Here is a 15,783-nt window from a genome sequence, read left to right as displayed (position 1 = left end):
CCAAATGACATACACAGTCAAGAGTTACATACTCAGCAAGTGAATATGTCATACACCAAAATATGACAGAATATAAAAAGTAACCATTATCAGTGCAGACAGTTCTAGCATTTCAACTCTCTGACCATTTGCAAATAAGAATAATCCAAGAAGGTATAAAAAGGGTCACAAAAAAAACACAACCACTATCAATAAATGGTGTGTTACATGCTGTTTATACTCAGTTCATTTTCTGCATTCTGCAAAAAACCTGGTTGATCCTGCTGCTCTCTATCTCCACCTTCTGTCTAAGTCCCAAATTCAGCTAGAGATTTTGCACTAGTGGCAGCAAATCTGCAAATGCTCAGTTTTCAGTGAGTTTCTATGCTGGGCATTTCCTCCCCATCACATCCGAGCAGCCCTCCTGACTATAAAGACATATGTGGGCGTATACACAGTGGTAAATGCCAGCCCACTCCCTCCCTCCCTCCTCCTACATGCTCACCAACCAGCTAAACACAACAGGGCAGGATATTACATGTAGATTGGTGGAGGCTTCATCTCCCTCTTATACTAAGACACAGGCTGCAGGGGTATGACAGCCCATGACTGGCAGAAATCCACCCACACCATGTTATTGCCACAAAATAAAGATTTAATTTCAAATATATATTTGTATGACAACTTAAAACAGTTTGATATTTATTTTTACTCTGTATTCCAAAGGCTGTTTTTATATATATATATATTTTTTTTTTTTTTTTTTTTTAAGAAAAAAAAACAAAATGTATTCATCAGTTTAGGCCAATATGTATTCTACATATTTTTGTTAAAAATCGCAAGAAGCGTATATTGATTGGTTTGCGCAAAAGTTATAGCGCCTACAAAATACGGGATAGATTTATGGACTTTAAAAAAAAAAAAAAAAACTTGAATTTTTTTTAATTGTTTTTACTGGTAATGGCAGCGATCTGCATTTTTTAGCGGGACTGCAACATTGCGGTGAACAAATCTGATCCTAAGTGACACTTTTTGGGGACCAGTGACACCAATACAGTGATTGGTGCTAAAAAAAAAAAAAAAAAAATGCACCGATTACTGTATAAATTACACTGGCAGGGAAGGGGTTAACCACAGGGACGATCAAAGAGTTAACTGAGTTTCTCACAGTTACACAAGGTGGTCCCAAGCAACCAATCACCAGCTTGCTAATATGAAAAGTCACTCTGCCAGCTCTCTCCCTCTGTCCAGAACTGTGCTGCCTCACGGTCGCCTCTGTGGAAGCAGGTAGGACACTGCTATGGGAGGGAGGGGGGGGGGGGCTAGATATCACTGCTATAGGAAACATGATGTGAAGGGAGCAGAGAACACCGTTATGGGTAGGGTCACCCCTAGAGCAGTGTCCTCCACCACTCTTCACATCAACCCCCCCTGAACCATGCATTCTGAGCGCAGCACACTCCTTAAATCTGCATTCTGAGCGCAGCACACTCCTTAAAGCCGCATCAAGGTTTATGCATCAAGGTAAAAAAACGCCCAACTGTCCTCCCAATCTCTAAACACTTACCTGGCTTCATGTCTTTGATCCAGAGCAGTTCCCAGGCTTTCACAGAAGCCATAGGCTCCAGCTGCTGTCAAACTTCTGTGATGAGGGAGCAGAGACATGGCATTTATGGACACACACAGCCGCCAGCAGGCATGCACTCCTGTCCTCATCTAGGTGGATGTAGCATCGGTCCAATGCTGCATCTGTCCCCTGTGGGTTCCAGACTGAGAACTGAACGATCAAACACTGCTGATCGCTCAGCTCTCAGTTTAAAGGCTGCAGAGGTTGAGCCAGCTGCCGGTCCAAGATTCTGGCTGGATCTCGACCATATGGGCAGGATCTTTTCAGAGCCTTGACCGTCTCTGTGACGCCAGCTGACAGCGGGCTTTAGTCCGCTGTCAGCTGAAAACAGGTCACAGGAGTGCAGAACGAAGTGCACTCCTGTGATCCATAGGAGAATTATAGCCAAAAAAAGCTTTGGCTATACTCCTTTAAAGTAGAACTAAAGCCATCGATTAGTTTAATCACTTACAGGCCGCCCGCCGTCGTTATCCGTTGGTACTTTGAAGAGGGGTATCGTCGTTATTGCAACAGCTAGCTGCCATAACCCCGGTATCCTCTTCTTCAGCGGGCAGTCCACTTTCAGATAAAAGTGGTCCGGTGCCCTCCGACGCTTACCGGAGCCGTCGGTAGCAGCAAGTCCTCTTCTGTGTGTGGTATGCAGGGCGGAAGCGACATCAAAATGTCACTTCCACCGACAGCTCTTAAAAGAGACCTTCCCCCCCCCCCCCCCAAATGACATTTCATTTTTATTTATTTTTTTTATTGCATTTTAGTGCAAATATGAGATCGGAGATCTTTTTGACCCCAGATCTCATATTTAAGAGGTCCTGTCATGCATTTTTCTATTACAAGTGATGTTTACAAAAGGTAAAATAAGAAAAAAAAAAAAAACAGTAATTTGCGTGCAGAAGCGAACACATACGTGAGCAGCACCCACATATTAAAACTGTGTTCAAACCACACATGTGAGGTATTGACGCAATTGTTAGAGCGAGAGCAATAATTATAGCCCATGCAACCTGTAGAAGTTTTTAAACGTCGCCTATGGACATTTAAGGGTAAAAGGTTGTCACCAGCGGGCGCAATTTTAAAGTGCGACATGTTGTGTATTCATTTACTTGGCGTAACATTATCTTTCACAATATTAAAAAAAAAAGAAAAAAAAAAAGGCTAACTTTACTGTTGTCTTATTTTTTAATTTAAAAAAGTGTATTTTTTAAATTTTTTTTTAAAGTGCGCTTGTAAGCCTGCTGCGCAAATACGGTGTGACAAAGTATTGCAACGACCGCCATTTTATTCTCTACGGTGTTAGAAAGAAAAAGAAAAATTAGATAGATATATCATATATATATATATATATATATATATATATATATATATATATATATATATATATATATATATATATATATACACACACACATCTATATCTATAATGTGTGGGGGTGCTAAGTAATTTTCTAGCCAAAAAAAAAAGTTTTTTAACTTGTAAACACCGAATCTCAGAAAGAGGCTCGGTCCTTAAGTGGTTAAATTAAAAAAATATAGGTATATTCAAGGCATGTCATGAATGAATTCTCACATTTGCTTGTGCTCTCACTAAACTGTCAAACCATCAATGAAACCCAAAAGTGCTCAGCTCTGAGCATTACCAGTTCCGAGCTCTCAACCCAGGTAAACAGCAAAGCAAGCACAGTCTTATGCGTGCTCCACTGGAGTAGAGGGCAGGGGAGACATTAGGGTTGTAATAGACACATAATGGCTCCATATAGAGGACCTGTGCCCTGCCCAATGCTCCCACATAGGCTGATTTTACCTCGTGACATTAAAAAATTTAAGTAAAAACAGTGCTTGCGATCGGGAGCTCGTGTGACCACCAATAAGGGCAGTTACATAATCATAAACCTCGCCCCACCCCCTGGCATCTGAAACCCCTTAAAAGGGCCAGGAGGTGCCAGGGCCAAGGAGTTAAAAAAGAAAAATATATATGTTTTAAAAAGCACCCTTGTTGCCCTGCATGCACACAAATGCACACTTAGGACACACTTGCGTATGTTAACGATTGTAGATATTGGGCATTGCTGCACACAGAGAGCAATCATTTTAAATCCGTCATTCACAGTTAACTCTAAACTGAGGAGCTGTAAAAGGTACCTATTGATAATTTGGGTATCATAATTCTGATTAGACAAGGTGGAGAGGTGAGGGGGGGGGGGGGGGTGTGTGTGTGTGTGTGTGTGTGTGGGGGGGGGGGGGGTTACATGCACTTTACTAAACTGAAAAAAAATAAAATAAAAAGGGGTAGTTCTGTGAATGGCGGCAGTGCTGAGCGAGCACACAGGGTTGGTGTTCAAAAGGAGAAGCCACTCAGCAGGATTCAGAAGATCACTGCTATCATTGTTGAAGCGCAAATTACTACAGAGATGGTCAGTTTTCACAGCAGTCACTCACATATAAGCAATGCAGACTTACATAGCATGTAGACTTCAGTCTTATGACCCCAATAACAAAGTGAAATTAGTATAAGAAAGGCCCAGAGAAGAGTGTTTTCCAGCTAGAATTTTAAAAAGCTGAAATTGAGGATAGATCCGCAAAACAAAAAAACTTTGATTATAGGATAATGGATCAAAAACTTAGAGGCTGACAGCTTTGCAAATACAACCTCTGCTTTCTCTTTCCTTGTGCCTTAGGCTCAATTCACATTTATGCATTAGAGCTGCACGATTCTGACCAAAATGAGAATCTCAATTTTTTTTTGCTTAGAATAAAGATCACGATTCTCATTGCATAACATCATCTTTCACATGATACAAAAAATTGGGCTAACTTTACTGTTTTGTTTTTTTATTAAAGTGCGTTTTTTCCCAAAAAATTGCATTTGAAAGACAGCTGCGCAAACACAGTGCGACATAAAAAATTGCAACAACCGCCATTTTATACTCCAAGGTCTCTGCTAAAAAAAAAAAAAAAATTATAAATTATATTTATATATGATGAGCAGGGGGTTACAGTGGTGGGGCAAGAGAGCAGGGGGTGCAGAGGCGAGACAGATGTGCAGGAGGTACATTGGTGGGGCAGATGAGCAGATAGGTTCAGTGTTAGGACAGATGAGAAGGTGATTCAGTAGTGAGACAGAAGAGCATGGGGATACAGCGGTGGGGCAGATGTGCCGAGAGGTACAGCGGTGGGGCAGATGAGAAAAGGGGTAAAAAGAAAAACGACTCCTGCGCACAAGTGGTTCACCAGACAGGTAGTACAACGATACAGGCCTTGCTGCCCTCAAGGACGGGGAATCCTAGTAGACAACGAGAGAGAAGAGAAGGGGCGCACCAGCCTTGTGTACAAGCATCACTACCAGCTGACGTGTTTCGAAGAGAACACCGTGGCATGCTGCGCACATGGAGCGCAGAGGTGACATTAGCATGAGAGGGGGGGTTTCCCTACCTATGTGCAACACATCTCATGCTAATGTCACCTCTGCGCTCTATGTGCGCAGCATGCCACAATCAACCATCAATGGTCCCTTCTGCCTCCATCCTGGGTAGTTCCCTATCAACATCATTTATTCATTTACTTACTTATTCACTCATCTAATATTATTTATGTACTGATCTCTTGTTATGCATTTATCTTTCTATCTTCATTTATTATTGATCTTCACGCCCATATGATTGAAGGGCATAAGAGGGAGGGGCCCCTAATTTACCCTGACATTCAGACACACATAAATAGGGATTGCTGAAGGAGGGTTCACTCTGAAGAAGGGATGTTCCCTTCGAAACGCGTCAGCTGGTAGTGATGCTTGTGCGTTCCTCCACGGCCCTTGGAAGGTATCGCTCATCTTACTGACCGCATGCTGTCAGTCGGTGCATTTTCTGCCTTCTTCTACAATTGCTTGTGAGTCATTTCTTTTTATCATTTTATTCAATAAATATTTTTATAAAAGATAATGCACAAGGCTGGTGCGCTCCTTCTCTTCTCTCTCGTTGAGAAAAGGGGTACACTGATGGGACAGGTGAGCAAGGAGGGGGTACAGTGGTGGGACAGGTGAGCAAGGAGGGGGTACAGTGGTGGGACAGGTGAGCAAGGAGGGGGTACAGTGGTGGGACAGGTGAGCAAGGAGGGGGTACAGTGGTGGGACAGGTGAGCAAGGAGGGGGTACAGTGGTGGGACAGGTGAGCAAGGGGGGGGTACAGAGGTGGGACAGGTGAGCAAGGAGGGGGTACAGTGGTGGGACAGGTGAGCAAGGAGGGGGTACAGTGGTGGGACAGGTGAGCAAGGAGGGGGTACAGTGGTGGGACAGGTGAGCAAGGAGGGGGTACAGTGGTGGGACAGGTGAGCAAGGAGGGGGTACAGTGGTGGGACAGGTGAGCAAGGAGGGGGTACAGTGGTGGGACAGGTGAGCAAGGAGGGGGTACAGTGGTGGGACAGGTGAGCAAGGGGGGGGTGTACAGTGGTGGGACAGGTGAGCAAGGGGGGGGTGTGCAGTGGTGGGACAGGTGAGCAAGGGGGGGGGTGTGTACAGTGGTGGGACAGGTGAGCAGGGGGGGTGTACAGTGGTGGGACAGGTGAGCAAGGGGGGGGTGTACAGTGGTGGGACAGGTGAGCGGGGGGGGGGGGGGGGGGAGTACAGTGGTGAGGCAGATGTGCAGGGGGTACAGTGGTGGGGCAGATGAGCAGGGGGGTACAGTGGTGGGGCAGATGTGCAGGGGGTACAGTGGTGGGGCAGATGTGCAGGGGGTACAGTGGTGGGGCAGATGTGCAGGGGGTACAGTGGTGGGGCAGATGTGCAGGGGGTACAGTGGTGGGGCAGATGTGCAGGGGGTACAGTGGTGGGGCCGATGTGCTGTGCAGGGGGGGGGGCAGATGTGCAGGGGGTGCAGGGGTGGGACAGATGTGCAGGGGGCGAGTTTGACAGGCGGTGCTTCCTGTTAAACTCTGCAGTCTCCAAGTTGTCCATTGAGCTCAGTGCCTCTGACAAGAAGTGAGGAGAGGCACTGTGAGCTCATCCTGTCTGCTGCAAACAGAGTGTGCCAGCTTGTATTTAAACTGGCCGCTCCGTATGTAGCTTCTGACAGGCTGCGCAGGGAGCCCCGTATCTCCAGGACCATAGATGATAGGAGCCCCAAATTTTGACCACTAGTAGGGTAGACCTTCAGTTACCTACTCCCTAAATTTGGGCACTATGTGACCCCTGGTCACCGAGCGACAACCCTCAAAGTCAATCTTTTATTTTTTTCTTTTAAATAGGCCTATCTTAATGTAAGGGGCCTGGACCTGCAGCTCCAATAGAGCCCCTATGTTAAACCGGCCCTGCCAGGCTTGCTTGCTTGGATAAGGGTCTGGATTTTGGGGGGTACCCCACGCCTTTTTTTTTTTTTTTAAATAATTTTGGAGTGTAGGTGTCCCTTCCAAATCCATACCAGACCAAAGGGTCTGGCACTTGCTCAAAAGCAAAATTCATAGTAGAGCTGCACGCTTAATCGTTAAAGAATCAGATTGCGATGCTCCCTTGAAACACATCATCCATTTCACGCTCACCACCAACCAGGCCACTCCCCAGCCACTTACCCCCCCCCGCAGATTGATATCCCTCCATGACCACCTCACTCCCCCCTGCTGACAGACCTCTCTCCCCAGCCTGTCCCCACACACCCTCTCACCTGCTGACCTATGGATGGGGGAATCACTCCCACAGTGTTATTGTGTTCTGCCAGTGGGGAGCCTTCCCTACCCACACATTACAATGATCAGTGTTGCTAACTATAGCTGGCAGCACTGATTGTTTTGGGAAAAACCTGACATGCTGGTTGTACTTAAGTCGATTAATAGATTGACTTGTGTACAACCAGCTAGCCCATACGTAGATCGACTATAGCTGGTCTCTGCTTAATTTCGATTCATGTATGGCCTATGGCCTGCTTAGCCACTACACAGTCCCTAAACATCCTTCCAAAAACCTTTACATTCTTCCTTCCCAGATTTCTACATCCTCCTCACTTGTACATAGTGCCCACTGTCATACCCTCCATACTTCTCTCCTATACATAGTGCCCACTGTAATACCCTCCACACTTCTCTCCTCTATAGTGCCCACTGTTATACCCTCCACATTAATCTCCTGTACATACTGTCCACAGTCATACACTCCACACTACTCTCCTGTACATGCTGCTCACTGTCATACCCTCCACATTCCTCTCCTGTACACACTGCCCACTGTCATACCAGCCACACTCCTCTCCTGTGCATACTGCTCAATGTCATACCCTCACATTCCTCTCCTGGGCATACTGCCAACTATCTTTCTCTCCACACTCCTCTCTTGTACAAACCACCCTTAGAATACCTTCCACACTCCTTCTCTTGTACATACTGCCCCCATCATACCCTCCACACTCCTCTCCTGTACATACTGCCCACTGGCATACCCTCCACATTCCTCTCCCTCACCTGCACATACTTCCCACTTTTATACCATCCATACTCCTCCCCTATGCCTCTTACACACAAAAACAGTTCTTTAAAATATTGAATATCCTCAATGTTACCAGCTCTAGAATGGGCAACTTTTTTTCCATCTTCACCCAGTCTTCCTTACGGGTTCTGTGCCTTCGGTCACTTGCCTTGGCCAGGCTGTGTTGCTGTCACTTCCACGCATGCTCATTCACATCATCTCTCTCTCTAATCCCCCCTCTATCTCTCATCCTGCCTCCCCCTCCCTCTCTCTATTTAAATTTTATTTGTTATAACAAAAAATTGTTTGCATTTTTAAATTTTTTTAAAATAAAAAGCCCCACCATAATCCTCAGCACCAGGCCCATGATCCATGATCCTTAATCTGGCCCTGAAAGGAGCAGACGAGAGAGAGCACCCCCCCGCCCCCCCCCCCCGAACCATACCAGAGCGCATGCCCTCAACATGGGAGAGTGGGTGCTTTGGGGCAGGATGGGCTCTGCCCCAAAGCACCTCTCCCCCATGTTAAGGGCATGCTTTGGGGCAGGGTGGGCACTGCACCCCACCCCCCACCCCAAAGCACCTTGCCCTCATGTTGATGGGGACAAGGTCCTCTCCCCAACAACCCTGGCCGGTGGTTGTGCGGGCAGGGGGGCTTATTGGAATTTGGAATGGGTATCCGGTACATCGTACCCCTACTCATTCGCCAAAAAAGCAGTGAAATGTAAAGAAAAACAAGAGCCAGTTTTTGACAAGTCCTTTATTAAAAAATACAAGAGCCATCTTGTCAGGAAGAGGCCCTTGTCACCATCAACATGGGGGCAAGGTGCTTTGGGGTGGGGAGCCAGGAGCTCCAAACCCCCCCCCCCCCCCATGTTAAGGGGAATGCGACCTGGTATGGATCAGGAGGGAGGGGTGTGCTCACTCATCCCTGCCCTTTCCTAACCTACAGGGCTGCATGCTCGGATAAGGGTCTGGTATGGATTTTGAGGGGGAGTGGGGGAAACCCGTGCTATTATTTAAAAAAAAATGTTGGCGTGGGGGTGTCCCCTCCTAATCTATACCAGACCCCACATCTCTCCACAAGCGGCCGATCACGCACTATTACCATTACAAGGGATGTTTACATTACTTGTAATAGAAATAAAAGTGATAAAAAATAAATAATATAATTTAAAAGGAAAGTGTAAAAATAAAAAAATTAAAATTAAACGAAATTAATAAATTTAAAGCGTCCCTGCGAGCTCGCACACAGAAGAAAACGCATACGCATGTCGCACCTGCATATGCTAATGACATTTAAACCACACATGTGAGGCTTCATTTACATCAACTCGATTTAAAAATCATAATTTTTAAAGAGCAACTGTCATCTGTGTCCCACATCGGCTCCTCCTCTGACCCGCTGTTGACTCACCGACAGTCCCATTCACTTTAATGGGACGGCTGGTGATGTGACACAACAAGCGGAGGGATGTGGTGGCAGCAGGTGAGTGGATGCCCGCTAACAGGCGCTGCCATGATGGATCTGAAATGACAGGCGCTCTTTAAATGTAAGGACTTATTCTTTCTGGTAGTTAGAATCTTTAATATTTCAAACAAAATGAAGGTTTCCTATTAGAATAATAAACTGTCAGATTAGTAAAACAGTGCTATTAGAACCGATTCAATTATACAGTTTTTAGTGTACATAGATTTGCAAAACAATGGGATAAAGGAATATTCCTGCACATTAAGGTCAAGAAGTGGCCTAAGACAGTCTCCAGACCTTAATCTATAGAAAATGTATGGAGGGAGTTGAAATTTTGAGTTGTCAAGCCACAGCCAAGAAACCTTAAGAGATGTATGGGGTTTTTTGTTATAATACTTGCCTAGGTGGATGCAGCATCAATCCGATGCAGAATCTGTCCCCCGGTACCTCTAACACTGAGAACCAATCGCTCGTTCTCACAGCTCCATGAGCAGAGACCTTCTGACTGCCAGTCAGTGGAGCTCTCTGCTCTGTCCCTCCGCACTCACTGGAGTTCTGGGCTGTGGAAGGGGTGGGACGGCTTACTGAAAGGCTGAGTCGGGTGCTGGTCCAGGGATCTGGGCGGATCCCAACTCTGGTCTTGAGGACACCGGAGCCTGGACCGATTCTGACATCAGCAGAGAGAGCCCGCTCTCTGCTGAAGACGGATCACAGGAGTGCAAAACGAACTGCACTCCTGTGACCCATAGGAGAAGTACAGCCAAAAAAGCTTTGGCTGTACTTCTGCTTTAAGGATTTAGAGAAGATCTGTAAAGAGTGAACTAAAATCCCTCCTGAGATGTGTGCAAACCTGGTCACCGACTACAAGAAACGTTTGACCTCAGTGATTGCCAACAAGGGTTTCTCCACCAAGTACTAAGTCATGTTTTGTTAGGGGGATCAAATACTTATTTTACTCACTGAACTGCAGCTCAATTTATAACATTTGTATCACATTTTTTTTCTGTATTTTTGGTTGATATTCTGTCTCCATCATTTAAAATACACGATAAAAATTATAGACCCCTCATTTCTTTGTAAAACTTACAAAAGTTACAAACTTACAAAATCTGCAGAGGATCAAATTATTATTATCCCCACCATTCATACACACCCATCTATCCATCCCATTTGTGCTGTCTGCCTGAAGGGTTACATTAACCACAGCTGCAGGCATTACCCTGGTACCACTTTTTTTTTTTTTTTTTTTTTTTAGAGCTGGCGGTGGGCTTCCTCGCAAAAACAATTTTAGAGGCTAACTAGCCGCTGGATTGCTTTTACAAGCAGTGGGAGGGAATGTCCTCTCCCCCTCCGGCGGCTGTCTTGGGCTCTCCCATCTCCCTGGGAGACCTGAGTGACCCAGCTGGCACTTCCACCAGTTGGCTGGACAGCCGACCAAAGCCAGGATCGGCTTTGATCGGCTCTCTGCTATGGTAACCTGGAAGCGGTGACCTGACATCACTTCTGATTTGCCCAGATGTCAGCAGAGCTATTTAAAAAAAAGTCTGACATACCACATCACCGATCTCAGGAAAGAGCCTATGACGTATGCTCTTTACCATGTGATCAGCTGTGTACAATAACAGCTGATCACATTGTAAACAGGAAGTGCCATTTATTGTTTTTTTTCCTCTATGCGCACTGACAAGACGCAGGTAGAGGAGAGCTGATCAGCTGCTCTCCCTCCTGACGGGGGGGGGGTCTGCGCTGATAAACAGCGCATTGATTATCAGTGCAGACCCACCAAGGATGCCCACTAGAGCCCACCAGGGGTAGCCACCCATGCCCACCAGGGATGCCAATCAGTGTCCATTAAAAATGCCTGCCATTGCCTTCTCATCTGTGCTGCATATTAGTACCACCTCATCAGTGAAGGAGAAAGCGTATTTACAAACTTCTATAACAAATGCAAAGAAAAATGTTTAATTTTTTTTTTTCAAATTTTTTGGTCTTTTTTTTACTTGTTTAGCAAAAAATAAAAAAACCCAGGAGGTGATCAAATACCACCAAAAGGAAGCTCTATTTGTGGGAACACAATGATAAAAATCTTGTTTGGGTAGAGTGTAGCATGACTGGGCAATTCTCATTTAAGCTGAAAATTGGCTTGGGCAGGAAGGGGGGGAAGGTGCCCGGTATCGAAGTGGTTAAAATGTCACCTAGGGATCGTAAAATTGACATCCTTTTTCACAGCTGCACAGGTGTGCGTAATTTTAAAGAATGACATGTTGGATATCTATTTACTTGACGCAACATCATCTTTTACAAAGAGAAAAAGAAAAGAAAAAAAAAAAAAGTGTGTTTTTTTTTTGTACAAAAAAACAAAAAAACAAAAAACAAAAGAACAAAATTGCGTTTGAAAAATGCTGAGCAGATACTGTGTGACACACACACACACACTAAAAAAAAAAAAAAATTATATATATATATATATATATATATATATATTATATACACACACACACACACATACACACACTTTTTTTTGGGGGGGGGGGGGGTTCGTGCCAGTAAGGCTGGGTTCACGCTTGTGCGATGATGGAGATGCGATTTCAGCCATACAAGTACAAATGATGCAGGACCCTTTTTTGGTCCACACTGGAATCGGATTACATGGGTGTTCACACCTATGCGACGCGATTCCTGCACCATTTGACAGTTCTCACTGTGATCCAGGGGTGTCATTAATGTTACATTGACACCCAGAGCAGTTCACAGATCTCAGTGCGAACCAGTGTGCGAGTCAGGTGCGATGCGGGAACTGGCACTGAATCGCAGGGTTTCACACATTGTACCAGTGTGAACTGGGAATAAAGGCCTGGAGCTGAAGTGGTTAAAGACCATTTCTTCTAACATCTGGAAACACCTGTAATACACAGTGCCTGACAGAATAATCCTGCCCCTCTCTACAAATGTAGTACCCCTCAGACAGACACACCCCCTTTTCAAAAACAGCACCCAAAATTAATATACACATTCCTCCTCCACACATTTCATACAAACATAGAACCCCAACTTTTTATATGCACCCCTGGCACCAAAAATACGATATAAAAACACACACCCCTAATTTATACAGATCAATAAAAAAAAGAAAAAAAAAAAAAAAAACACACAGCACCCCAATGGTATATAGACATCCCCTTCACACACACCTGGTGCCCAAGCCATAAACACACACATTTATTAAATATATATATATATATATATATATATATATATATATATATATATATATATATATATACACACACACACACACACACACACACACACCTGGTACCCAAGCCATATCACACACACACTATAATATAATAATATATATATATATATATATATACACACACACCCCCCCCCCCCCCCCCCCAACACCCTATGTTTACACACATACATATAAAGAATGTAACACACGCCCCCCTGTGTATCTCAGCACACATGTGCACAGTCGTCCCCTCCCCCTCTCACCTTTCTTGACAGTCCTTAAGGGGGTCTCCCCGCCGCCATTCTCCTTCTTGGTGCGGTGCTTCTTCTTGCTCTTGTCCCGGGGCCTGTCCATGTGGGTGAGGGTGAGGAGGGCCGGGCTGATGGCAGGGACCGGGATAATGGTGGTGTTGGTGAGGCCGGGGGGAGGTAGTTCCTCCTTGCCATGGTGGTGATGGTGGTGTTTGTGGTGATGATGATGGTGGTGGTGGTGATGACAGCTGTGGTGGGACTCATTGGCCAGCTTCCTCTTCTTGGCCTCCTTCTCATTCGGCCCGTCCCCGCCATCCAACTCGCTCTTCTTCTTCCGCTTCTTCTCCGAACAAGGCGAACCTTCCCTCCGCTTCTTCTTACGGCCTGCCTTGGCTTTGTCCCTCTCTTCGGCGAACGTACCAAGCTGCGCGGCCATTTCCCCTAACGACGACTTTTAAATGGCCCGACCTGTGACAGAGCGCATGAGCGCGGCGCTAAGTCTTGTGGGAGGTGTAGTATCTCCTGTCATCGCTGGCTGCGGAGCTCAGGTGAGGCGCATGCGCAGTGCCCCGCCTGTTCATGGGAGTTGTAGTTGTCGGGTGAGGAGAGCTGTAGTCCGAGGATGGAGATCGTGCCTGAGTGCACGGAGCCTCTGACGTCATCTGACGCCCCTAAATTAACCATTGAGCAGCCGGTTGTTTACATTCCAAAGAAAAGCCTTCGTTTCCGGATACTTGTTGGGGCTCTGCAACGTGTGTGTGCTCACAGTTCTGACGGCATTGCTTAGCCTTGTCTGTATGGGCAATGAAAGTACACACTACAATGACTACATAGACTGCTTGATCTGTCAGAGGAAAAAGACCATTTACCGGGCTGGTTCACATCAATCTCAATCAAAGCTTTATTCAGCGATGACATTGTTACAGTGCCATGCAGGACCCCTGTGACACATGCCTGATGAAGGGGTCTCCTGCGTGGCTCCGAAACATTTCAATTCATCGTAACGATGTGATCGCTGAATAAAGCTTTGGACCCATTCTGGAGATCCATGGCGTGCTGGTGATGCTCTATTTACAGTCCCAGCCGATGGTCGCTTCCTCACCCACTTATATACACAGCCATTTCTACAGGGACTTGTGCATGGGGATGCATTTTTGCATGTGCATTTAGATGCTTTTTTTTTTTTTTTTTTTTCTTGATTATGCATTTTCAACATTTTTTTCCCCCTCTTTTTTGACAATTAAAAAAAAAAAATCTTAGGCTAGTAAATTCTAAAGGCTCGTACACAATTTAAGAAAATCAGGCAAACATTTTCGTCTGAGGTAGGATCAAACGATTTTCTGTGCATACACAACTTTCAACAGTCAATTCCAACCTTCAGAAGGAGGCAAACTCCCAATTTTTTCTTGTATGGGACCAGAACAAAATGATTGTTTTTTTTCTCCAGAATCATACTAGGGTTGCACCGATACTAGTATCGGTACTGATATTGAGTATTTGCACAAGTAACGGTACTCATGCAAATGCACCAATACCTGAAACCGATACTTTCAGGCTCGGATCTTTGAGCTGTCAGTAGGTCTCTTCTGTATTAAAGAAGTCCAGTAAGGCCTCATGTACACTGTTGCTCCTCAAGGAACGTTTAGGAGCAGTGGGGCACTTTTTTCAACTGCTCCTGAATTCTGCGCTATGTTATCTTATCAGTACATGTACACAGGGTCATTTATAGTCATTTCTAGGCAGCTGTGTTTAGAGGCTTTTTTTGGAACCTCCCAAAAAAAATGCGTTCAGAAGCTGTGTTTAGAGGCATTTCAAACGCCAAACACGGCAACCCACATTTAGCCGCATTTCGTTTACAGGAGTTTTTCATTTTTGACTATTTTGAAAAAAAAAAAAAAATGAAAAAATGTTCTTTCAAACACTTCTAGACACAAACGCGGCATGTAAACGCGGTTAAACGGCCGTTCTTAGACGCTGGTTTCTAGCTGTCAAAAATCTTTCAGGAGGGGTTGAAAAACGTCCCGTGTACATGAAGCCTAAATGGACTTGTCAAAAAAAAAAGCAGCTGGCAATGTTTATTACCAACATTGCTCAGCCACTGAAACACTAAAATAAAAAGAAACAGTTTCTTTTTGTATATTTCTGTTTCTTCATCTGGAGATCAAAAGGATGAACAAATGTTCCTCCATTTAACCCCTTATAAACCCTTAATTTACTCTAATCAGCCTTAATTAACTCCCTATTCTCTTCCATTTAATTATTATCTTCCTGTTTTTTTTCCTTTTGTTCATGTCTATTTTATAAAGATAAACAATTAAAACTTTGTTTTGTTTGCTTTGTTAGTGAATATTTTTACACATATATTAACATATATTTACAAATTTCACATTGAAAATGCGCTAAATTAAAAAACAAAAAAACAATTCATGTCATTTGGAATCCCATTTGAAGAAGTCTTTTCGACGAAACATGTCTTGGGCATGGTTACACGGCATTCCATTGCACTGACATTAGATGCCGCTGTCTGAAGAGGACTACACCGATCGGATGGCTGGGCCTTAGAAGGTTGGGTGAGAGATTCACCAGTTTACACTTCAGGTCCGCTGTGACCACGGTGCACTGTTGGATCACTGATCCTGTTGCTTGCTGTGGATTTTTTTTAAAGGCTTTTATGTTTCAGTTTAAAAGTGAGTGTAACCATTGAAGTGTGTTTGAAGTGATTTTAATAAATCTGTCAAAATGGTATCACGCTATGTGGAGCACTTTATTCATTTTTTCA

General features: G+C 44.8%; 1 protein-coding gene across 1 annotated transcript in view; it reads right to left on the bottom strand.

Moving 5' to 3' along the window:
* The window catches only part of RSBN1 (round spermatid basic protein 1), a 65,969-nt gene extending 52,342 nt beyond the window's left edge, over positions 1 to 13,627 (bottom strand). The window contains exon 1 of the mRNA XM_073615710.1: positions 13,017 to 13,627. Within this exon, the coding sequence (XP_073471811.1) occupies positions 13,017 to 13,440 (424 nt within the window). The 5' untranslated portion in view covers positions 13,441 to 13,627. The remainder of the gene's footprint in view (positions 1 to 13,016) is intronic.
* Positions 13,628 to 15,783: the final 2,156 nt, after the last annotated feature.

The sequence above is a fragment of the Aquarana catesbeiana genome, linkage group LG02 (assembly GCF_042186555.1).
Source record: "Aquarana catesbeiana isolate 2022-GZ linkage group LG02, ASM4218655v1, whole genome shotgun sequence".
NCBI classification, from domain to species: Eukaryota; Metazoa; Chordata; class Amphibia; order Anura; family Ranidae; genus Aquarana; species Aquarana catesbeiana.
Note: the sequence above shows the minus strand (reverse complement) of the source record. Positions and strands in the feature narration are given on the sequence as shown.